At 43.2% G+C, this 26042-nt stretch overlaps 1 protein-coding gene across 5 annotated transcripts in view; it reads left to right on the plus strand.

Moving 5' to 3' along the window:
* Positions 1-26042, plus strand: part of RALGPS1 (Ral GEF with PH domain and SH3 binding motif 1) — a 240760-nt gene that overhangs the window by 162757 nt on the left and 51961 nt on the right. For all 5 annotated transcript variants that reach the window (XM_048513563.1, XM_048513565.1, XM_048513566.1 and 2 more), the window contains exons 11-12: positions 1036-1129; positions 19050-19117. In XM_048513563.1, coding sequence (XP_048369520.1) covers positions 1036-1129; positions 19050-19117 — 162 coding nt within the window. The remainder of the gene's footprint in view (positions 1-1035; positions 1130-19049; positions 19118-26042) is intronic.

Genomic DNA, 26042 nt, shown 5'->3' on the forward strand with positions numbered 1-26042 from the left:
CAGTGCTACTAAACAGTTTATCCTCCACTTTTGTATGATTTCAGTTTTAATGCCAAATTACGCAAACAAATTTTTATTGTTTGTTTTGTTAGCCTGACTTAAGTTTGAAGGCATCCTTCAGTATCCACTCCTTATGAGGGTTTTCTCTCCCATGGTTTCAGTTTTTATGGCCAAGGTCCTGTTTCAGCTGGTCAGTGGCATTCCTGTGTTCTGCTCTGATTTCTAGAAATCCGTTACCCTTTTCTGTGATGTGTTCATTTCAACATGTATTTCATCTCTCTGTCTTTCCCACTGAAAACTTACTATATTAAGGCAATCATAACAGAAAAATGTGCTGTGGTGTTACAGGTATTTGCTAGTGCTGCATCCCCTCCAATCCCCCAAACTATTCTTGGCTCTTTCCGTTCCCGACTTGTTGCCGTACTTTTTCCTTATAAATTCACACAGGAGTGTTGTACGTCACAGCATCTTGTGTACCATATCTAATGAGAACCTTATTGAATTCTCATATACCTCATAAACTTCTCCCATAGTTGGCAAACATGTGTGAAAAGTAGACAATATCCTTATACCAGTGGTGGCGAACCTTTGGCACTCCAGATGTTATGGACTACAATTCCCATCAGCCCCTCCCAACATGGCCAGCCCTCCCAACATGGCCAATTGGCCATGCTGGAAGGGGCTAATGGGAATTGTAGTCCATAACATCTGGAGTGCCAAAGGTTCGCCACCACTGCCTTATACCAATCGATGGCCATGCAAGAAAGTATGTATACAATTGCATTTGAACCGTCCTTGGATTTCCAGTGGGTGTATGATTTCATCCTGACCATCATGCCCATGCAGTGCTTAGTGAAATTAGAGTTTTCAATTATTTATTTGTCCTTAGGTGGCAAAGCTTTCGGTTACATTTCAGCACAGACAGTGCAAAGAGAAAATTCAAAAGATGTGGGAGAAACTAAAGAAGATCTGCTTTGCTTGACTTTTCCCAGATTTATATGTACTCTTTTCTTTCTTTCTTTTTTTAAAATACAGATCACCTTATAACACTACCCCATGTGCAAAAATACTTAAAATCTGTCCGGTACATTGAAGAGCTTCAAAAATTTGTAGAAGACGACAACTACAAGTAAGTTCCATCGCTTCCTTTGCCCCAGCTGACTTCATGAAAAAGGTGGTCTAACTGCAGCTTGAATAAAAGCAATTATTTTAAAATATATGTCCCTGGCAGGGAAATAAGTAGATATTTTTTAAAAAACCAGAGTTCAACAGTGAAGATATTGTCAGGCATCTGAGTGAAATCCCAGATGGATCCTGTCTATAAGATACAACGTTGTCGCCAAATGAGACATTTTCATAAAGGCTAAAAAGTAAGAATCTGATATGCTTACTTTTTTTATTGGATTAGAAGAACACTTAAATGGAAGAATATGCTGTATATGAAACTTGGATTTTTGGAAAACCACTTTTTCCACTGTCCTTCAGAGATTTAAATGAACCAGTCTTGTGAATGTCTCATCATTCTAGGGGGTTTTAAGTGAATATTTATTGAGTTCAATGTTGTGGTCTTTATCAAGCCATGGGTTGATACTGTACACACACAGGCCTACCATAAAAAAATCTGGAAAGCATAGATCCTCCCTTTCCCTTCAGCATACAGAGGAGGGGGCATTCCTCTTTCCATCGGGTCTCTCTTTCCTAACTCAGAGAGAAGAAATTCACCACACTAATTGAAGAATTCACCAATGTTCAGGTTGCGTGTTGTGGCTGTTTATGCTTCCTGTTCAGAGGGTAGAAAAGAAGGCTTATTTGGGTAAATTTATTAAAACATTTATACCTCACCTTTCCTCATTGTTCAACATGGTTTACAATAATCGATTTAAAGAAATCCTAGTTAAAACCAGAATAAAATAACAAACCCCAAATCTCGACTTCCTTCCACCCAGGAAGGGGTGGAGAGGTTAGTTAAGAGAGTTAGCCGGTAGGATGGCGAATTATGGCACTTCCAGATGCGTAAATTATGGACTATACTCTCATAATCTTCCTGTCAGCATGGCCAATTGGCCATGCTGGCAGGGGATTATGGGAATTGTAGTCCATGAACATCTGGAGTGCCATAGGTTCGCCACCACGGGGCTAGCCCATAGCCAGAGATGTTTCCTAAGGAAAGGCACTCCCTGCTCCAAATCAGTCATATATGACAGCAAGAGGAATTGTTTTTCTTGAGCCTACAGCAAGCTTATACACACACACATACACACAAATCAACACCATTTATTTCAGGGTTTCTTCTCTCTTTTTAGTTAGGAAAGGGTTGGGGTGGGTGTTGGTGGCTCCATTCCTGCTTTCTATATGCAGGAAATTGCATTCATTGCTTTCTTTCATTACTTCACGATAGCTGTGAAAATGAAGATGCTTGCTCCCTAAAACTGTACAATTGTTGCCTCTGATTGGAGCACCCATACCTCTGTTCCAAAACTGAACAGTTAGAAATAATAAATGCATATGTATATTAGTTATAGCTTAACGGAGATAAATGGGCCATTTTTTAATGTATGTCCATTACAACTTATGTATGCCAATTATAACTTAGGAGATGAATGGGCCATTTTTTAAATTTAGTTTCATCAGAAGATTAGAATAGAGGGTTCTGGTGGACGGTTTGTCATTAGTTGTGTGGACCTAGCCCTTCAGTTTTCATGATGGACATACATACAATACATACTCCCCATTTCAGTCCATAGTCTTGCTTTAAGCATTACATGTTTTGAAAGCAGGCCATGATTTTTAAAGGAACCGAAGCATATTCATTCCTTTATGCTCATTCGATTTAATTTGATTGGATTTAATAAATCAAGTTAGATCAAGTGAGCACTTTACCCTCCAGAATATCACATTGTTTAAAAAAATGAAAACCAATTTGGAGTTTGGGAAGGAGAGAGAAGAATCAAGTACATTAAAAGCCCTCTAGGGCCATATTTTCCTGTCCCATCAGAACTTCTGCACAGTCTAAACAACTGGTACTTCCAGAGCTCATTTTTGAAATAAACATGTATATTTGTACACAGGTCTGCAGAGCTGCTTATACTGTTTCTGCCACTCTGGAGTCTATCATCTTATTCGAGTTGCACGAGAAAGGCGGAAAACAATCACAACAGATTTCTGTTGGTGAAAACATCCCACAGAATTTTCCCCCAGTTAATAGTTTTGAAAAGCAGTTAGACAAACCAAGTCACTGCTGTTCTTTTTGCAGTTGAAAATCCCCCTTGTTGATCATATCAACACGTTTATTTTTGTGGATCAGATGGAAAGCAGACATAGGAACAATGATGTTATTATACCACAGAATCCTGCTTAATGTATCGTGCTGTCTTCCAGATGAAGAAAAAAAAATCCCTTGTCTGCAAATTGTTTTCAAAGCAGCTTACCACTTTTTAATTTAACAGGAAGATGGGATTTTTATCAGCATACTCATGGCAGGATGTGTATGTAGGATGTGAGTCTTGTTTCTGTTTTTCCATCTGCTGTATAGACTCGGGAAAGGGTTATGTGGGCTTGCATTCTAAAAAGATCTCACTGGCATGTTGAAATCAGTTTGCGTTTGGTTTGTATCAATTCCCAAATGACTGTATATGACAAATGACCAATTCAAGGAGGATAAGTCCACCAGTAGCTGTTAGCCACAAAGACAAAAATGAAACCTCTGGGCAGAAGTTCACTGAATAACACTGCTGGGAAGCAGTGTCAGGGAGTCTTGCATCCATGTGCCCTGCTCATATGTCTTCCATGCTGGATTATATGTATGATGGGTCCAATCCACCACAACTGCTGTTACGTTCTTACGTAATTACACAGTGCAACTTTGAAACCTCCAGTGAACCAATAAACCTCCATACAATGCATTAGGACCAGACGCCATCCACAAAATTGTGGGTGGATTGTATCGCTGCTACTGATTTTATTGGTTTTATGTATTTTAATGATGATATTCGATGTCCTCTGTATTTTGTTATTGATTGACTTGTACACCACTCTGAGCCCTCTGGGGGAGAGCAGTTTATTAAATTGAATATATTAATTAACTAGCCGTACCCAGCCACGCGTTAATGTGGCCCAGTCTGGTGAAATGGGAAAGAGAGAAAAGCGAAAGCGCACATTGGGATCCATTGGAATCCTCTGTTGACGTCACTAAATTGCACGGTGGTCACGAAAGAACTTTGCGAGAAGCGAGGATGTTGCGTCGTTGAAACCGACTGGGCCTTGGGCAACGCGAGCAGGGTCCTGTGGTGCTTTTACCCCCCAGATTTCCCCAGGTACACCTTGGGGAGCCTGAAGGAAACACAGTTGGGGACAGTGGGCTTCCTGACCAGGCAGGCAAAAACTTATTATCCGAGAGATATCAAGAAGCTGCAGGTCTCCGTGGAGTTTGAAACAGATACCCGTTTGCATTAGTTGTGCCCATTTGACCTCACCCTGCCAGATTTCACAGTCTGCACTGGCAAGGCTTCAAAACGAGGATGTGTGATTATACTGTGTGTCAGAGAAAGTTGTTTTATATGGTCAGTTGAGGTGTAGATGTTGAAAAAACTATCAACGTTAGAATATAGTCCCAAACGAATATGAGCACAGGCAACCAGAGCACAGACAACATTGGAATTGGAAACATTGATGTGGAAGCGTAAAAGTGGAAAGTTGGGAATCATACATGGATCGTAATTTGGAAACATTGAGATGGAATAGTAAAGTAGTGAGTATAGCATGTGTTGCTGTAATGTCCACCAGATGGCGCTGATTTTTAAAAAGCATGGTTTAACCTGTCACAGGTGTGACACCTGTATCATAGCATAATAGTAGGTATATAAAAACACGTGCGTATTCGAATGCAATGTTGCGACAAAATTTCAAACCAATCGGTGAAGAACTTTTGGAGATTTAAGATTTTGAACAAATGAACATTTACATTTTTATTTATATTAATTAAGTAAGTAAGTAAGTAAATGCATCAGTTAGCAGAAGCAGGGTAGTATACTATGTCACTTGATTTCTCTCCACACACATAGCCCTCTTTCTATATACTTAATTGTGGGATATGAAGGGTCATTTACTTCTCTGCCCACTTTAAAATTCCCTTACATTAATTACAGTGTCAGCTTTCTACCAGGGGCAGAGCGAGGGGAATCTGTGCCCAGGGCATGCGTACCCTGCACCCCTGCTATGGCAGCGCCTCTCCCCGCCCCGGAACGCCCCTGCCACGCCCCTTCTGCAGCTCCACCCAGGGCATCACTCCCTCCCTTCCCCCGCCCTGTTGGCACTACGCACTGCTTTCTACCCAGCACCTAAATCATTGGAGATTTGTTTTATTTATATGGCATGGTGTTAAAACTTTTATATCATAAAGTTTTAACATTATAAATAAAAAGTGGTCTGGAGGGGAGCCTTTGGCCGCCCTCTGCTGAAGATGTTTTACACAAAGATTCAATTGAAATGAATGGATCAGTTTATGAGCATCAATACATTAAAGGCGTTCACATGAGAGAGAATACAGAAATGACCCTTTTGTTGAGCTTTTTAAAAATTTCTTTTGGTTGTTTAAAGGCATAGGGAGCATTCTGTTTAGCAGTAGTAAAAAGTTAATAATTGTACCGTGTTTGTGTGTGTGTGTGTGTGTCTCTGTCTATCCTAGGCTGTGTGCCAGAGACTTAACCAGGTTGTCTAATTCATGGACAGCATTTCACATGCAGTGCAATGACGTTAAGATTATATATACAGTAGTTTTTCATTAGCGTTAGTATTCTGTGTGGAAAGGAACAAAACAAAGGGTTTCTCTAAATATTTAATGCCATGACATAATACTTGGAAATCCTACAGAACATGAGTAATTTTTAGTTTATAGTTTATTCTCAAAAGAGGCATGACTAGCAGTAGTGAGCAGTATTTACAGTGCTGTTTCTTTTGATGTGAATGTCCATTTTCTGAATAAATGCGCTAATTTTCCTGCAAATATGTCAAACCATAGGAGCCTAAGAAGACTATAGCAGGAATCAAACGGAAGAACAAAGGGATATCAAAACCAGAACAGAATTTGTCAGTTCAGTTGCCCAGAGTGCTGTTGAATTTCCTAGAAATTCCTAGTGTGTAACAGACTTCCCTCTGTGATACACCTCTGAAGATGTTAGCCACAGATGCAGGCGAAATGTTTGGAACAAGATCTACCAGACCACGGCCACACAGCCCGGAAAACCCCCCACAACCAGATGAATCCGGCCATGAAAGCCTTTGACAATACATTCCTAGAAATTTCTTTTGTAGAATACAGACATCTGAAGGGACCGTGTTTGTTGTCTCAGCAGTGCAGAGTTTTCCAGATTCTGGCCTATACTAGCTTTCCTTCTATGTCTGTACTGATTCAGGAGGTATGAATTTCTTCAAATATTCAGCCGAAAATTCTCGCTCTTAAGCAACTCACTCCTCAAAGTATTTGGTTTTCTCTTCATTTCTGGCACTGTGCCAATTGGATGTGCTGACCTTGTAGAGGCAGAAAGCACACTCAGCCCTTATAGGGGAAAATATCTCATGCCTCACACACCTTTCCTTTCTCTTGGCCACTGTATGGAGACATTTGTTTGTCTTAGATTCTGGAGGATCTGCTTCTTATCTTTGGCAGAAAGTAAGACTCGGCCTTATATAAAAGTAATCCATTACAAAAAATAAACTGGAAGCTTTCTCTGGGTCCGTCTCTTCCATCTGACTCTCCTCTCCTCTTGTACACACTAATCATCTCTTGCTAGTGTTCTTGCCTCATAGGTCCTTCCAGAGGCATAGCGCCAAGGGGGCGGGGAGGGGCGCGACGCACCGGGCACGTGCCCCTGCAGAGGCAGGATGGGGCGTTCCAGGGGTGGGACGGGGCATACCGGGGGCGTTCGGAGGCGTTCGGAGGGGCACTGGGTGCGCGCGCACTGGGCGCACTTCACCTTTGCTCCGTCCCTGGGTCCTTCTATCCCATATTTGCAGAAAATAGTAATACCTCTGCCAAATCGCATGTATATTTTACTTCTTCCTTTCTGTTTCTCCGCAGTTTGCTCTTTTGGTGTGTGCCTTCCTAGATACAAAAGTATAGCTAGTAGCATGGACAGAAGCCAAGGTCCTCATGGACCCTGTTCTTTAAGCTGAGTGGAACACGTACAGACTAATTTCAGTGGACCGCATTGTGTCTGGCAGATGATTATGAGGGCCGATTTGTACAGATAGGGCCTCATTTTGCCTGCAAAACAAGCCTTCGTAATATATATTTCTAAGATACTCTTGGAGGAGTTTTGTGGTTTTATCACTTGTTAAAGTGGTGTTCCCTGCCTGCTTTTCACTCCTGTACACAGTTCCCTACTCATACGCCACATGTAGCTCACAGACCCTGCCTGGAAAGCTTCAGTTTCTCTGTTTCCTCCTCGACTGTCCCCTGAACAGCTGCAGAACAAATCACCAGTGACTGCCTATGTAAGCAATACAGCTCTTGAAATCCTGCTGACCTTGGAACACGCGTTTCTTTCCATTTCTTCAGTGTTCAGACTCCCAACTGGATTCCTCCTCTCTCCAGGTTTCAAGTGCAACCAAGTCTCCATGCCCCTAATTGACTACATCAAATTGGCAAGGCTTGCAGAGCTGTCTCCTTCCCGACTGCATTCCTCCCCCTACACATCTATTTCAGCTTTCCCACAGAGTGATTTTGAGCTTATCCTAGCTGGAGAATGGAGCATACTGTTGAAGCTGGAGCAGGCAGCACCCTTGGCTACCTGCAGTTCTTTTTCCAGTGTGGAAAAGATCTGTTCTTATTTTCAGTAGGAACTGTCAATGGGGCAACAGGATCTTCGGGGATGGGGCGGTATATAAGTCCAATAAAATAAATAAAATAAATAAATAAATCTATACTCCTGTTTCTATTGAGAGGCTTAGAGTGCTTTGCCCAAATGGAAGCGAGCCCTCTTGCTCTTGAGTAAGAAAGCTGTCAGGGCTCATTTGTGTGGAAACTTTCTTCTTGGACATTTGAGCCTTCAATCTGGAAATGGGGGGAGAAATCTACCCCCCTCCGCACAGTCACAACAGGACAGTGGGTGTTGCGTTCACAGCGTTCCTACGGTGATGCAAATGATCACTGCCCCTCTGCTTTACAGATGAGTAGACAGTCACCTTTGGGTTGCAGATGTGAAACTCTGCTATATTTGGATGGAGGGGGAGGAGGAGGTTGCATGGGAGCAAGGAAAATTCCTCATCTGCATTTATAAGAAATAAAAACAGGAAGCAGCTGTGAGTTAATTGTGCTTGGAGCAAAAAGCCTTGGCCAACTGACCAGCCAGCTTTCATCTTTAGCTGTAATTGTTGTCCATGACTGAAAACGCTCTCCTCAAAGTAACAAATTTACACTTGGTTATATTTAGAGATCCATTAGTCACGGTCTCAGAAACCACGTGTAGCACTTCAAGCCAGAAGCCATTTGGAACCATTGCCTTTCAGTTTGCTTAATTGATCACAGATGCAAGACAGCAAAGAATTGCCAATAGCATGTGACAAAAAGCAATTAGAGATTTTTCTCCATACCAGCTTCTCATTAATCTCCTGTTCCCCGTTATTGTCTGTGCTTTCGGAGGTTGTAGAATTTAATTTTAGAATAAGCACGGGAGTGAAAGACTGTGATTTGGTGGATGGCGTGTTGTTGCTGTTTTTGTTTTGTTTTTTCAAAGTAGTTTCAGGAATTGGAGTGCGACATGTTTGCTTCTCAGCGTAACGCTGATTGAGAGGGAAGGTAGAACAGGGATGTGGCAATCAGCTGCCCATGTCTGTCTTACCATGCTGGACAGAGGGTCTGTTGTCCACAACTGAAAATGTTCTCCTGGTGTAGCGTTTACTCACATGTTGTGATGTATTGGTTTTATGCTCTGTATATTTGGTCATGCAATCTTAGGAGGAGGAGGAGGAGGAAGAGGAAAGGTTTATTCACTCTAGAATTCATTATGACACCAAAAGGGAAAACAAAGTTTGTGTCCCTTTCTTTCGTAGCCCCTTCCTTTCTTTTTCCCAATCAGACAGTTTTTGTTCATGTGGGCATGCATCAAACACATGCACAAACAGCCTGGAAAATAAGACGTTCACCTACATTGTTGCTTGTTTAAGAAATGACCAATTTGAGACATTTCCTTCAATATTTCAGCAGGACATTGCCATTTCAGTGTGTGGGTTCATTCCAGATGCTGATAAAATGTCTCCAGATGCTCTCCAAAATGAAGATATAAATATCTTATCCTACATCCTTTGTACAGTCTTTACGACGGCTTGCAGTTGTGTTTGGGGAAAGGGATGCAATGGACGGAGGATGTATATTGAATACAAGATAACACACTGGTACTCAATGTTAACTAATCCAGAGTGGCTGCCACCTCCATGCTCACAGTCACAAATATAGATTAAAATCCCTCCATAATCCATAAGTCACCCACAATTATAATTAAAACCCAACCTTATTGGGGGTATGCCAAAGTAAATACAGGATTTTAAATGAAATGTACACTGGAGCTGTTGGGGGAGGTCAGAGATGTTTAGATATGTTGCAATCTGATGCAGCAGTTAAAAACTGAGAGTGTATTTTCCATCTAGGTTGCTTTGTTTATATTTGTTTATTGTTATATTGTTGATAGCCTTTGCATAAATAACATTTGGCAGAAATTAACGATGTTTTGATAAAGGTAAGGTGTTTATTCACATAGTGGTATTGGCTAAGATAGAAATTCACCTGGTAATTGGATAGAGTTGTTCCATGAAGCTGTCAGTACTCTTATTTGTTTTAAAATGCCGGTAGTAAAAACTCCTAAATAATAAATCAAAACAAATGGGCTTAGGGAGAAGCGGATCAAGGAACACAATCTTGACACCTGGATTGTGTCTGTAAGGATTTTTTTTTTACTCTTGTTGCTGCAAATGATTAGGACTATGTCTCAGCCAACTCCTTAGCAAATTTTATGTGTTGAGCTAAGCACAAATGATGGACCGACTGATTGTGTGCCAAAGGGTAGCGTGCCATGCTTCCTCACTGGGGCAGCAGTCTGGGAACTGAATTCTACTTCCTCAGCTCTGAAAGTTCAAGCCAGAGCAATGCCAAATCAAACACTGAATGCTTTCTCTGCATACCTTCCTTGCTTTTTTAAAAGCAGAGCCAGTTACAGAAGTCCTCCCTGAACGATACTTGACAGCATTCATTTATAGTGGGGATCGGTTGGGAAGGGTAGTTGTCTATGATATTATATTATTATGCTATATTATTATGTTTAAGATGCTATGGTATGTTGTCGTGCTGTTGTGTTATGATGTGATTCTGCTATTATGTTATGAAATGTTGTTATGCGGTTCTGTCAGGATCACTGATGTTCTTGATTTTTGATATTTGATATTTGGGATTTATGTGTATTGATGCTGCTGTTTTGCTGTTTTGATATTTGTTGGTTTGATATTTGCTGTTGGTTTTGATTAGTGTTTTGATATTATTTACTTGTTGCTTGCTGCCCTGAGCTCCACGGGGGAGGACGGGGTATACATCAAATAAATGAAATGAATAGGAGTTGTCCACAGTGGAATTACCCAAGTATCAGGGACAACTGGGAGATACCCAACCCAGAAGCAGTAGAGACCAGACTTAGCCTATAGAAAACAAGATGGAATAAGACTAATATAAGCTCTCATGTTATCAGAACTTGAACAGTGATTCTAAGTATAATGTTGAGGTGAGTTCAACTCTGTTGAAACAGGGCTGCAGGGTTTGAACCATGATGTGGGTCTGTATGGATTTAGGAGGCAATTTTAGGTAAGATTTGACGTTCAGGCAAGAGATCCAAACTCTTTAAAGAGATGTAATCCAAGTGCTTCAAATCTTACAGAAAGGGGGAGAATGTTCTGCATTCAAGGTGTGTTCTAAAGAGGACAACTAGGAAACCTCATAAGCATTGATGATCACATACATAAATTCCTATGTCTGAGTAAATGTGTTTTGTATTCACCCAAGCAAGGGGATACAGAGGAAGAGTTAATCATTCACTGAAGTCACCAATCATAATATGGTAAGGATAATGAGCAGTGAGGATAAGGAACAGGCACAGGAACAACAGAGTCAGCCCTCAAATAACGTGAGGTTCAGCCCATGGAATGGCTCTTGCAAAACCCCAGGGGAGATATGCAGTGGTGGTAGGGCACTTCCTGCTGAGGGGAACAGAAGCAGTGATTTGTAGGCCTGACAAGATGTCTCAAGACATGTGCTGTCTCCCTGTCCCAAGAGGCGTGCTGTCTCTGTAACAGTGATGTTACAGAGAGGCTGACAAGACTTGTCAAACCCAATGACTGTTATCCCTTCCTTTTGATCCACATGGGGACAAATAACACTGCAAGACACAGCTTTCGGGATGTCAGAAGGGATTTTGAGGCTCTGGGAAGGAAGCTGAAGGATCTGGATGCAGAGGTTGTCATTTCATCCCTATTCTCAGTTGAAGGAAGGGAAGAGACGTTTTAAATAGTGGGCCTACATTGGGCCTATACAGAGCCAGAGTGAGGGGGAACTGCGCCCGGGGCACACGTGCACCCCGTGCCCCTGCCATCATCCCTGCCATGCCCCGGAATGCCCCCAGAATGCCCCTGCACCAGCACGTGCCCGGTGCATCGCGCACCCCCCCCCGCCCGTCCCCTTGGCGCTACGCCACTGGGCTTATAGAATAGGGTGGGGTTTATTCAAGTAAAGATAAATAAACAAAATCCTAGAAGGCCAAGTGATCTAGGAAGCAGCCTGATAAGCTTCAGTCTTCAGCATGCTACTCTTGCCTTGCCTGGAATGACTCCCTGAAATATAGAAGGCAGTGCAGTCATGCTAATTCATTGTTGTGGTACCTCTGCAGTCCCACATGGATACTGCTCATGCACAGACTTGCCACAGAGAAGATTCTGAAGCTCAGCATGCCTAGGGGTTGTCCATCCCGTTCCCCCAAGCTGTTTCCCACCAGTCTTGTGGGTCAGAAATCTTCAACTCAGTTGATGATAAACAAAACCTACTATGCCTCAGCATAGTTGACCTGGGATGGCTCTGTGAGAATATTTGCTCTATGGGAACAAAACAAAATGTTGTTTCCTACCACTACCATGCAAGAAATTGGGCTGACTTAAAGGGAAGGGCCCATTGAGACAATGGAAAATAGACCACAGTGGATGATAGGAAAACATCTGGAAGAAATGATATACTTTCCTGACACTTCAACACAATTTTTATCAGAATATGGCTGTTGCCTTGGTATTTTATTAACTATCAGGGGATAACAAAAAGAAGTTCTGAGACACTCTTTAGGCTAAGATTTATTGGAACATGAACCATGGTGGGCTAGAGACTATTTCATCAGTGTCTTATGCAAGGGCTGAACCAAAAGGGAAGGGCCGTTTTTATTTGCTTAATTGTTTATCTGGTCCCAAATTGGCTTAATCCCTCTTAACACTCTACTCACCCACGCCTCCCAGTTCTGTTCACGCGTGCTTAGATCTGATTGGTGATGTAACATTATGGCAATGTCACATTTGGAACTGATCACAGTAAACAAGCAGCAACTCCAGCCAGCAAGAAAATGGCATCAAACCAGCTACAGATAGATGAATCGGGCACCCTTAAAACAAGATGGATGTTCTTATTAATTGCCTTTTAAGAAAGTATTCCCCTCCCTCTGCACACACACACGTACATGCGCATACACTAAAAAAGAGGCTAAATTTGGGGGCAGAATCAAAATACATGAACAGTTGGCAAAGCCCTAAACTGCCAAGACTGACCTGATAGCCAAAATGCTAGTTATTGTAGAAGTGCATAGATAGTTACTGATCCGTTACTGATAAAATAAGATCCGTTGCTGATTCTGTACAAATTTCCACGATCTGCCAAGAACCAGCCAACTGTAGGTCTGAAAATAATCCTGTAAAATCTTTCTATAATGACAACAGCCATCTTCTAGATAAATAAGAATCTTGTATCATATGGAAAAGGGCAGTCTTCAAAGCCAAATAGGTTATGCAGAGATCTTTGTAGCAATGAATTGACGATCACTGGGACAGGATGCTCTGAATGCTGCTGAATTATTTGTGCACATTTGGAAGGATCCCTGGATGATTTGCATGTAGTTAAAAGAAGGTTTTGCATATCTTCTTAGGAATGACTCGTCTCCAAACCCCTGTTAACCACATTGCATGCAACATGCTGCATTTACTATAACTGAGGAGTACACATTTTTCTCAGGACAAATGTCATTTTTCTAGATGCTGAAATCTAATCAATGGAGAATCAAACAGTAGGCATGAAGGAGAGCAGTTTATTTACGAGGGTCATATACTAGCAAAAGTCTATGCATTTTAAAACCTGAGAATTCTGCTGAAAGTGTTGATGTTGAAATTTTTACAGTTTTGTATGAAACTGGGAAACTGATTTGCTGTGTCCTCGTTTACCCATGATGGTCACAGACTGGGTTTGCATGTGCGTGTGTCGGGTGGATTTTTATTCTTCCTTTCCTCGAAGGAGTTCAGGGTGGCTGTGATCCCATTGTGGAATCAATGGCCCTTTCCACACGGGCCAAAAACAGCGCCCTAGTGATGGCAAAAACACTGTCCCTAGGGAGCTGTAGCAGCGCCGACCTCGCTCCCCCCCCACCGGCGCAAAGCCGCTGTTTCCCAACCTCACTCCCCGAGCGAGGTTTTCCGGAAACAACGGCTAGAAGGTGCCATCCCCCCCTTTCCCAAACGCCTTCCCTCCGACCTTCCGGTGTGTCGTCCAGGCCTGAGGACATGTCCCCCTACCCTGCGACTCCAGAGTTGTCATGCAGGGCAGGGGGGCGTGTCCCCTGGCCTGGGCGACTCGCCGGAAGGTCAGAGGGAATGTAAGGCGTTCGGGTGACGTCGCAATGATGCGCCGTCTTCCCAGCCCCTACCGGGACCGTTTGTGCGAACGGTCCCAGGGGGGGTGCGTCGGCGTCATATACGCCGACGCACCCCTGAGCATGGCCGTGTGGAAACGGCCCATGTAAGAGTGAAAACCACCATGCTTAGCACATCTCCTTATATTAGAGCTTCAGTGGCTGATACGATTGTCTCAGCGCTCTGGCCCATGCCCATTTGTTTAGGCACTCTCTGCCACTGCAGGGCAGCCTGTGGAAGAATAAGAGTCTTTATTTTGCCACATCCCACTCTTGCTTGTCCCATTGCCAGCTTTGCTGTGTGGGGGCTTTTGAGGACAACTTTTGCTATTTTGGGCTCTTGAGTCAGATCTCAGCTTCACAACCCCCCTTGTCTGACATGGAAGAGCTCCCAAACACAGATATCTTTCTGTCACACCTTTCCAGTCTTGTTCTCCTTCTTGTCCACCCACACAACCCCGACTGACTCCATATATGTTTCTTTTACAGGACCAATCTTCCCAGCCACTCAGGCTTCCTGCAACCTCCTCTGTTACACCTGGCTTGCTAGGCTTTATGGGAACCCTTGTGGAATATATAGCACCTGTTTTCCCTGGGGGAGCCATCCAGCAGCGAATCCCCTGGAAAAAGGGGGCTGCAGCCTGTATCCTTACCCCAGGAGGCAAATACTAGGAGTACGAGGCAGAGCAAGTTACACATGGTTCTCCCCCCCCCCCATATTATCGTCACAACAACCCTTTGTGGTGGATTAGGCTGAGAGAATTACTGGCCTGAGGTCATCCAGGAAGTTTCATGGCAAACAGGGACTTGAATCAGGATTTCCTTGCCCCTAGTCCAATACTCTAACTATTCTACCATGCAGGCCCATAATGTAGATCTCCCACCATGCATTTTTACGCAGTTGTTTTGTTCAATCCCTGTGGTATTCATGAATACTGCACTATGGTGCTTTCTTAAACTGCTTTCATTGTGACGTGCGGGACAACTTCTCAGAGAAGTTGGCCCCTAATATCTACACAAGCCTTGCCTGGTGACAAGAAATTTGCTACAAGTGTTCAGTCTTTGATTCCACTTCAACTCTCATACAGAACATGATGCAAGTTATGGGATAATTACAACTTATTTTGCAGCAAAAAGATAGAATGTGACCAGAGCCCAAACAAAGGGGAGGGTGTTATCCTAAATAGGCAGTTTCCGATTAAGTTGAGGAGACAGAGTGAGACAGGATACCTGAGATGGATAGCCTGTGTACACCAGGATTGTCTCTCATGAGAACTCTTACATGAGCAGGTGGTTGTATAATTGAATTGGGTTTTATTAAAGAACATAAAAATAAAAACAAGAAATGTATTCCAAGCAAAGAACATACACACAGAGAACATACAAGGGCTTAAGAAAAAAAGGGAAGAATTTGGATAGGGTTTCAAAAAAAGGGAGGTTGTTACCAGTCTGGAAGGGAGCAAAAGGAAGAGGAGACCCATACAGAGTGGGAGTAGGTGGACGGATCGAACATATGTCCACACTATGAATGGCCAAAGGACCAAAATGTATACCTCCAAATGGATCCTGAGGTGATGTGAGGTAATCTAGCAAGAAAACCGGAGACAAAGAATTGATTGCTTTTTTCGGGGATCCTACAAAGGGGAAGGAGAGGCTTGATGAGTCATCAGAACTCAAGAGAATGTCTGGGCTATCTCCTTGAATAGTGAATGATTGCTGGAATGGGTGCAAATAGGGTAAGTAGTGGTCTTCTCAGAGTGCTGATTAAATCACCTTAGAGCCGTGGTGGCGAACCTTTGGCACGCCAGATGTTATGGACTACAATTCCCATCAGCCCCCTGCCAGCATGGCCAATTGGCAGGGGCTGATGGGAATTGTAGTCCATAACATCTGGAGTGCCAAAGGTTCGCCACCACTGCCTTAGGGTGACACAGTGGGGATTAGCTAGCCCCATTGTCCAGGCACACCCTTGAGAGAGGAATAATTTGGTGGCCAATTTATTGACACACAGGATGGATCCCAAAACTCTCTTGAGAGGCATCCATTTTGAGGGGAGTAGTGTCTTGCTCGTATGCCAGTTTTTGCTCCCCATACCTCCCCATACCTCAGCAAGAGGAGGGTTATGACTGCTTAGAAGGGGACTTTTCTGGGGTCCAGGAGGCCCTGATGGGGGCTGCAAAGTTATTCTAATATAGTTTGTGTGTAATTTCAGAAATAAAATAGGCATCTTTCATTCATTAGTCAAGAGACTTGGGGGGGGGGGGTGTTTACAAATTTGTACCAGACATAGCAAGATCAGATTTGGGCCCTGCGTGTGAGCTATTAAGAAGGGAAGAACTAGTCAATAAAATTGTTTGCAAATGTTAACTGAAGGGACATTATTAAAGCATGATTAATGCTGGAATAGTATCTATTGTAGTGATTGTTTTAAACGTTGAGTGTGAGCCTGTCTGTGTGATAAGGAAAATCTACTTTTTAAAGTGCTTCATTCTGTATAAAGACCCCCTTCAAAAGAAACATTTGACAAATCACGCTAGGAATTTAGGGGGGGGGGATCCAAATTTCATGCAGCTCAGTAGCAGTGTTCTTGAATTATAAGTTAAAGATGTAAACATCCTTTTCAGATTTTCTTGTGGGACATTATCCAGTTTGTCTGCACGCTTGAATAAGCCAGATTTTGCTTTAGGGTTCTTACTGAACTGGAGAAAGTTCTGTATTTTGAGTGAACTTCTTTGTCCCAGTAGAGTAGGAATATGCTTGTCTGTGAATGTGATGCCCTTTTTGTTGCAGAATAAAAGGTGAGCCTAGAGACTTGGGACAGACTTGCATTCTGCTGCTTTGTGGAATTTGTTAACTACGCACCAAGAATATTGCAACTGAGAAGCAGAATGTAGCCAAGGAGCTGGCAAGCAGGACTGTGTATATTTCTGAGTTTCATGCTATTAGAATGGCTTACTTCTTCCATGCGGGGAGGGCAATCATTTTAATACATCGTCACACCTAGTTCACAGGTGTCAAACTCGCAGCCCTCCAGATGTTATGGACTACAGTTCCCATCATACCCTGCCAGCATGGGAACTGTAGTCCGTAACATCTGGAGGGCCATGAGTTTGACTCCTATGCCTAGTGGAAGTGGGCATAGTTCATTTTGGAGGGGTCTACAATGTTTCGATGATGTACCACTCCCTGCTTTGACTTTGGAACCCATGTTTGTTATAACGCATTCGTATTTCTCTTCCCATCTTTCCTTGCCTGCGTAGGGCCCCAACTGGCCTCGCCATGGTTAAAATAATTTTCAGTAGAGAGTGCCAATTTGCAGCCCACTTCTGGAGGACCATAAACAGGCATTTTAATCCAATTGGATAGAGACTTGTGTGAGGAATTCACATGCCACAGACTCTCTGACTATACATTTCCGTTCCTTTCTGTGGTCAGTAAACCACACGTGGACCTCACACCTGTGCAGATAAGCTCCATTTTCATATATGCACATAAGTAACCAAGACATGCCGATTCAGCTTTCTCCAGAGTTCATTTAAAAAAATTCATTTCAATTAACAACCAACTTCATCATAAAGTATCAGGATGGGTAGCAGCAACATGGAGCCAGGGAGCAGCTGTAACATAGTGTGTCAGTAATGCTACCACAAAATGAGCAAGGAGCTGTTTTCCATCTGCCCTGGCTGCTTGCTCATTGGTTGTTGCTCCACTGCACACTTCCACAGGGGTGGGTGTCCAAAATTCTTCAGAACTTGCTGCAAAGATTAGTTGAGATCTACATTCCATCTGATAGCTAAATTTTAAAAGATTTGAAGGACTTGGAAAAGAAGAAAGTCTGTTTTCTCCTATCCCTTTCTTCTATGGGTGGAACCATTCAAGCACTACCACTTTCTTCTATGGGTGGAACCATTCAAGCAATACATTCCTATCAGCCATGTTCAGTTGCTGCATTTCCTTAAGAGCAATTAGCTTTACCGAGGTTCTCATTGAGAAATAAGAGGAGTCTGGAGTGCCAGGGGATTCTTCTAAGACACATTCAGTGGTGGGATCCAAACATTTTAGTAACAGGTTCCCATGGTGGTGGGATTCAAACTGTGGTGTAGCGCCAATGGGGCTGGGCAGGGCACGATGGGGGTGTGGCCGGGCATTCCGGGGGCGGGGCATTCCTGGGCAGGGCTGTGGCAAGGAGACAGCCGCTGCGCTGGTCCTTGGATGGGAAACGAATGCACGCAGGCGCAGGCTGCCACGCACACCGGTGTACCTCCTGCTAGACTGCTTCAAGTTCTGCATGCTACTGCTGAGAGGAGGGGCGTAACTAAGGCAAAAATCACGTGGCAAAATCACCAATTAGTAACCCCCTCTCGGCACACACAAATAATTAGTACCCTACTCTCGGGAACCTGTGAGAATCTGCTGGATCCCACCTCTGGACACACCCCTTTTGCCTCTGTCTGAGAGCCAGCATGGTATATATCATGGTATGTGAAAAAAGAGGGTTCATCTCCTAGGTCACAGATAGCTGGGTCAGCAATGGAGCCAGAACCAGAAAGTCTGGAGTAACTTGTGATGATCTTGGGCTGGTCACAGTCCTTTAGAACTCTCTCAGCCCCACCTACCTCACAAGGTGTCTGTTGTGGGGAGAGGAAAGGAAGGCATTTGAGACTCCTTACAGGAGAGAAAGGTGGTGTATAAATCCAAACTCTTCTTCTTGGCAGTCTAGGGCCAAATATCCTTTAAAAGACCAAGTTTGAGGAGACCACCATCATAACACTATAGACAAACTGCCAGACCCACAAGAAGGATTGTTTTCCATTCATGCCTAAATTGGAATATAATGGCTTCTAAATTCTATCAAATATCTCCCCAGTAATGGTCTGCATACTCTTGTAAAAAATCGGCTGAACTTCATATGGCAAAAGTTCAATATTGCCAGCATGCATCTGTTCTGTTGATAAGAGTAAATATCCAGGGTAAGCTAGATGTTCTGCTTTCAGCTGATAACATTCTATGTTTAACAAGCTGATCCCACTGCCTTCATTTAAGCTGTTTAACTGCTGATATGTCACAATTTCTGTTTTCCAGATTGTCCTTACGAATTGAACCAGGAAACAGCTCTCCACGATTGGTATCTTCAAAGGAAGATCTTGCAGGTACCAAGAAAACCCCTTATTTGTGTGTTAAACCTCTGCATTTTATCATTACTTGATTTTCCAGTTTTATAAGCTTCATGCACAATGTTTTCTATACCAGGACCATCCTGATGATTCTCTTCAGCAGAGACACCCTGATGTCTTCATGCAGTCATTAACCATAGCTAGACCTGTTTGTTTTGCTTTTGACAGTACCTCTCAGAGGTGAAGAATTTTTCTTAGTTAAGGGTCAGATTCCACACTATACATGGCAACTGGGTGATTCTGTACTCATCATCAACAGGCTAGATTTTACTGGTTCTATTTAAAAACAAGAGCGATGGAATGTGATGGTTATTATGAGCAAGATACTCTCGTTTAGTTCTATAGTCCCCAAGATGAAAATCAATCTCTGTATATCACAGTATTTCTCAAAAGTAGCAAATGTTGGCATTCATATGTGGATATGGACAATCCTTAATTAATCTTGTGAATGCCCCCAAATAGGTATCTATTTTTCCACTTCTTGGACGTGCGCAAGTGTATGCTGACAGTTGCATTTAGGTGACTACTGACAACATTCACGGGTACGATTCCGAGTTTTCAGGCATTCTCAACGTTTGTCTGGGACTGTAAATGCGAACTGTATTTCAGACATTTGATGCAACACATCTTTTTAAATGTTCCCAGCATTGAGATTCCCATTGAGTGAATGTTGACTGTCCCTCATGCATCTGATGAATATCTGAAAATATAAAAATGGATCAGTGAATGTCAGCAATGATCACTCAGTGATTGTTTGCATTCAAACTACCTAATTTTGGATGCTCACCAACCAATCATCTTGGGACTGTATAAAGAATTCTCATGGCTTGTATGTTCATTATATTTGTTAGTTGATACATGAAATACATTTCTGTTTCTAATCAAGATCTCCAGAGTAAGTTACAGTGTATTCATTTATCGTAAGATCACCAGTATCATAAAATACCCTGCATTCAGTGCAAAAACAGCAATATATACAGAATGACAACTAGCTTTAAAAAGTAGGTGATAAAATATCACCACTGGCAGTAGTTTCTAGTTAAAGATCATCTCAGAGACAACCATCTACAGCGTGTGGCAGTATACCAAACGGGGACAGAGCTGTCACTTCAGAAAGCATACGAGAGACACACCATTGTTGCTGAGAAGACCATGTTCGTGTAATCACCTGCTTGTACTTTTTGCCTTTTGAAGATGGCATCAGCATCCAGTCAAGACTATACAAAGGAAAGTATTCTTTAAGATACGGTGACCCTACGCCATTAAGGACATCACACTTTGAAGAGAGCCCATCAGCTAACTGCCAGTCAGAGTAAATTAAACGAAGAAGTACTTGTGTACTTCTGACAGCTTGCTTCAACCAGTGATCTGGCAGCTGCAGTTTAAACTAACTGCAGTTTCTGAATACTTTTCAAAGGCAAGACTGCATGCATCTTGTTCCAGTGGTCTAGCCTGGGTATTACTAAAGCAGTAGCAACCATAGCCAGGCCCCTCCCGTCTAGGATGGGCTGTACCAGAGGTGGGATCCAACCAGTTACTAATTTTTTCTGAGTGCCGAGAAGGGGTTACTAAAGCAACCTCCCTGCCCAATAGGGACTGGAGGTGCGTGTATGCGGTGCCGCCACTGTTTGAATCCCACCACCATCGGAACCTGTTGTTAAAATTTTTGGATCCCACCACTGGCTGTACCTGGTGAATAGAACAAAACTGATGATAGGTGGTTCTTGGCACAGGTTCTTGGCAACCGCATAATCCAAGAGCAGCATCTGCTCTCCCCAACAACTGACCTGGGTTTTCAAGGAGAGGCCAGTATCATCCAACAAAGGCACAATGCCTACCTCCAGGTCAGTCATGCTTTCAACCAACAATAACTCCATCTTGTTTGGATTACAGTTCTACCTGTTTGCTCCCATCCTTCATTTCCACTTTCTCTCAAGGAAACAAGGCCTAGGACTTGGTGTCATAATTTTATGGATGACAACAAAACCAGTACTTTTTTGTGACTTCTCCCGTGGTTTCATGTAAACGCTAAACAGCATAAGGGACAGTATGGAAGCCTGCAGCATCCATAGTTCAGAGCCATGATGGAACAGTACTCCCACAGCGGTTTCACAGCACCCGTCAGTGAAACCTGTCGTAGCCTTCAAGAGAATGGAGCTGCTCCAAAGGATGCCACTCAGAGCCAACCTAGCCAATCCTATCCAGGGGGATACCATGGATAATGGTATAGAAAGCCTCTGGGAAGTCTAGGGTACTTGTATCAAATGTATAAAGCTGATTGTGTTTACTTTATAAATAATAAGATCAATAATGTCCATGGAAATTAAATACCTGTTATTGGCAATCTCAATGTTCATTCCCAGAAACTCCGCCTATAAACAGCCAAGTACGTTGGAACGTTATTAGACTTATGGAAAGCTCATTTTACATATTCTGTGCTTCAGAAAGTGTAAAAATTGTACTATTTTATTTATTTAGCTATAGTGATGTCATTGGTACTAGCCAACAAACTTTAGAACTATATAATATGCAGCACACTCATTTCATGAAAACGTTGACATCCAGGTTTACACTAAATCACAGTACACAGTACCGAATTCACTTCTGTGGCTGTGCTCAGCCAGCCTATTCAGCTACAGTTTATAAATCATAATCTGATTAAACTGTGAGCTGTCGTGACTTCCAAACGTTGGCTACCCCACTAACCTTATTTAGTTACAGGGCTATAAACCAGAATTCTTTTCAGGTTTGTTTCCTGCCTATGAATCCAAGAGCCATCTCAGTTAATTAGGTAGCACGCCAGATGATCAAAATGGTTTGGTTTGCTGCGTGCTTACACTGCTCCTTCACTACTGCAGCTGACCAACAGCGAGCAAGCTGTTGACATGGTCAGACTTTGCCAGGAGCCTGGCAACACAAGGGAATACTGTGTGGCAAGTCTGCTTGGTAGCAGGAGAGGAGACAAGCCACAGTCAAACGGATTTCAGAGCAGAATAGAGGTTTGATTATCTTCTATGATAACTGTCGTTTGGTGGACAAATTATTGTTTGAACGAAAATCAGTTAACCGGGAGGACTGAATGCAGGTAGAAACCCCATGCCAGCTGAGCAGAAGAAGCAGTTTTACAACCGTTCATATCCATCTTTGCCTCCTTGGTCCATGATAGCAATTACTCAGTTTCTCTGCAGAGAAACTATTATTCCTATATTCATGGATAGGCAGTTCACTTGGGAAATACTATCCAGCGAACAGCTGTTCTCATTTCAGATTTCAGCCCTTGTTTGGAAAACTTGTTGATGGCAAAGAAAGCATTCTGAAGTCTTAGTACAAACAGAGTTTCCAATCTCTAACTGTATCAGAAACTAGTAAACAAGCACGGCTCAGGTCTGTATCTGTTTACTTCAGAAGCTGTTGCACGAGGCCAAGTATGTGTGCTGGTTTGGCCCTGTGTGTAGAAAACTGTCATGTTGGTCCTAAAGAGAGAGAGGGAGGCAACCGCAGCATATCTGCATGGGGTGTTTTGCAAATATTGGATTTTCTTTTCTAACCATACGCATTGGAGACTGTTTTTGCTTGAGGGAGGAGGCCATCCTGGCAGTGACTGGGTGCTCCTTTGTCAGCATCGTTTTCCAGCAGGGGAGTACCCAGCTCTTCCACGATTCTTTTTCCTACATCTTGCCAGGATGCACAAGTTCAGAAAGTTCCAAGCTTGCTGAGTCTCAGGGCCTCCAGGCAGCCTTCCCCCCCCCCCCACTCTTTTGTGTGCCTTTTGACCTTTATGTGCCTGTCATCTTCTTATCTGCATCCCTAAGAACTGGGGGGAAGTGCTCTCCTCATATTTCTCCCCCCCCCCCCACCTTCTTCCTCTGCTTGAGGATCATTTTGTCTGCTGGTTGCAGCAGCTACAGCCAAGTTCTTGGCTGGTTCAACTGATGGTTCTGACAGAGCAGCCTCTTCAGGGAAAGTGCTCAGCTCAGTCAACCACTGGGTGTGGACCAGGAGGGCCCTGCCCAGCTACACGACAAGCTGATTGGTCTCTGCTGAGTATTGGAGATTGGTGTCAGACCACACACACACACACACACACACGCACACACACACACACACCCTTTGTCCAGGGAACTACGTTCAAACATCCAAAGATCTGCAAATATTCATCCACATCCTGTGGGGCTGGAGAGATCAGTAGACTACAGATCGTACCCAAGGGATCTGGACCTGGCAACAAGCAATGCACAAGATTCTGGAATTCCAGGCCAGATCTAGCCTTAATCTACTTCAAGATACTTTTGTATCTTGGGGCTTGAACATCTGCATCCACATGGACAATGCAACTGTGAATTGGCGGGGCTGCCTGAGTTCCCAGAGTCTGCAGGGAAAGATAGCTCACTTGATATGGTGGGCAGCAGGAAGAAGGAGGAGGAGGAGGAGTTTGGATTTATATCCCACTTTTCTCTCCTGTAAGGAGACTCAAGGTGGCTTACACACAACAAACACCTTGTGAGGTAGGTGGGGCTGAGAGAATTCCGAAGAACTGTGCCTAGCCCACGGTCACCCAGCAGGAATGTAGGAGTGTGGAAACAGATCTGGTTCACCAGATAAACCTCTGTCACTCAGGTGGAGGACTGGGGAATCAAACCTGGTTCTCCAGATTAGAAGCATCCTGCTCTTAACCACTACACCATGATGGTCCTTCAGGTAGCCCGGCCCCAAATATTAGGGCCTCACAGGTAAGAACCAATAGTTTGAATTGTGTCCAGAAACAGATAGATATCCAGTGCAGATCTTTCAACACGGAGGTTATATGATTCCTTGAACCAACTTGCAACAATAGCCCAGTCTCTGCATTTTGCACTAACTGAAGTTTTCCAAAGCGGGCCATATTTTCAGAATAATTCCAGAGCAGTTGCCATATTAGTTTGCTGCAGTGGCACCTGAAATGGGTTGTTGGGCTTTAAAGTGTCACTGGATTTCTATCACAGTTTAAATGCAGCCTCTGTTCTACAAACATGGTTAGTGTACTTCAAGTGTACAAAAAATGCACTGCAGATAGTACCAAAGAAATACAAGTCCTCTAAACCAAGGCCACTTTTAATGCCCCCTTTCTGGGTAAAGTGCAGAAGCAGTACGAATTTTCATATCCAAAAGATGGGGATGGGGGCAGTGGTAGGATTCAGATCATTTAACAACCAGTTCTGGTGGTGGGATTCAAATAATTTAACAACCGGTTGTTTACAAGCACCATTTTAACAACCGGTTCTGCCAAAGTGGTGCGAACCTGCTGAATCTCCCACCACTGGATTGGGGGAAAACAACAGCCGTTAAAAATCACACACAAGTGTAAAACGCTAGTTACATTTGGAGATGTTGGACACTCTAAAACTTAATCCTGATATTTTAATTCTGTTTTTAATATTAGTCTTTGGATAACCGTTTTGCGGGCATCCACTTTTTTTTCCTAGCAAGCTTCTGCTAATATTCCGTCCCGCTGGTAAATTGCCATTAATTTTTAAGGTCATTTTAAGATCTCAGGGGTTTTTTCCCCCCTGCAGTTAAAAAACAGAATAGGCAAGCCTGCCATAGATTACAGCCAGGCCAGACTGAAAGAAACAACGCTAGCTCTAAAAATTAATTACCAGACATTGTTGGCCAGAATTGTTTAAAGTTTGATTTCTGCTTGATAAAGAACTTCTGTGTTGTTTGATATGTTCTCCTTTCCCATCTGAAGCCAATTTTTGTCCAAGACTCTGATGTATGCATGTGCTAGCACAATATTCATCCTTCTGGCCCTAAGTGATCTTATATCTGTGTTTGGCTGGGACACTGGTACATTCCAGACCCACAGAGGTGGGATCCAGCAGGTTCTCACAGGTTCCCGAGAGTAGGTTACTAATTATTTGTGTGTGCCGAGAGGGGGTTACTAATTTATGATTTTGCCACATAATTTCTGCCTTAGTTATTCCCCCTCCTCTCAGCAGTAGCATGCAGAACTTGAAGCAGTCTAGCAGGAGGTGCACCGGCATGCGTGGCAGCCTGCGTCAGCGTGCATTTCCCGCCCAAGGACTGGCGCAGCTGCTGTGTCCTTGCCACAGCCCCGCCCAGTAATGCCCCGCCCCTGGAATGCCCCACCCCTGTCATGCCCCGCCCCATTGGCGCTACGCCACAGTTTGAATCCCACCACCATGGGAACCTGTTACTAAAATTTTTGGATCCCACCACTTCAGACCCAGCCACTACATAGGAAACTGCCAGTGATCAATATGCCTGTGTGGCTTTGCTTCAGTACCTCTTTTTCAGACTTGTTTCTACTGTGCATTGCAAAGAGTGGGTCTGGAGGTGATATTTAAAACTGATGTTTGGTGAAGGATAACCATAACAGAGAAACCAAATGCCACTTGGCCAGCGTTGGCTTGATGCATTTGAACCAACACAAACATTTAAGTTTATCACCCCTTATCAGGAAAGCAAAGCAGGAGCTCTCAGTGGGCCATAAATATTTAAATTCTTCTTTCCTTGGGACCTGTCAAGACAGTTTTTGCATGAAAAAATCAAAAGTTGTGGCATTGATTTACCCTCCAGTGTAATTATAGCCTTGCTGATGCGCAAGAACTCCTGTCACTGTTGTTTGCTCAGTAAATTTAATTAAGCAGTCTCTAGTAATATTGGCTGATGTATGTTTAGCAGATATTTGTTCAAGCTGAAGCAGCATATTGCAAGGCATGTCTCTTACCCCCAAAGTGTTAGGACATGCTATTATTTTGCTGCTACACTAGAGCTGATGACATCTCATTTTACCAGGATTTCCATAGCTTGTTTTAATTACACAATATATCTCATCTGGGTCTGTGCAGCTGAACAAACATGTACGTCCATCACATATTTCATGACTAAAAGGGGATTA

Source organism: Sphaerodactylus townsendi, linkage group LG12 (genome assembly GCF_021028975.2).
Source record: "Sphaerodactylus townsendi isolate TG3544 linkage group LG12, MPM_Stown_v2.3, whole genome shotgun sequence".
In the NCBI taxonomy this organism is placed as follows: domain Eukaryota; kingdom Metazoa; phylum Chordata; class Lepidosauria; order Squamata; family Sphaerodactylidae; genus Sphaerodactylus; species Sphaerodactylus townsendi.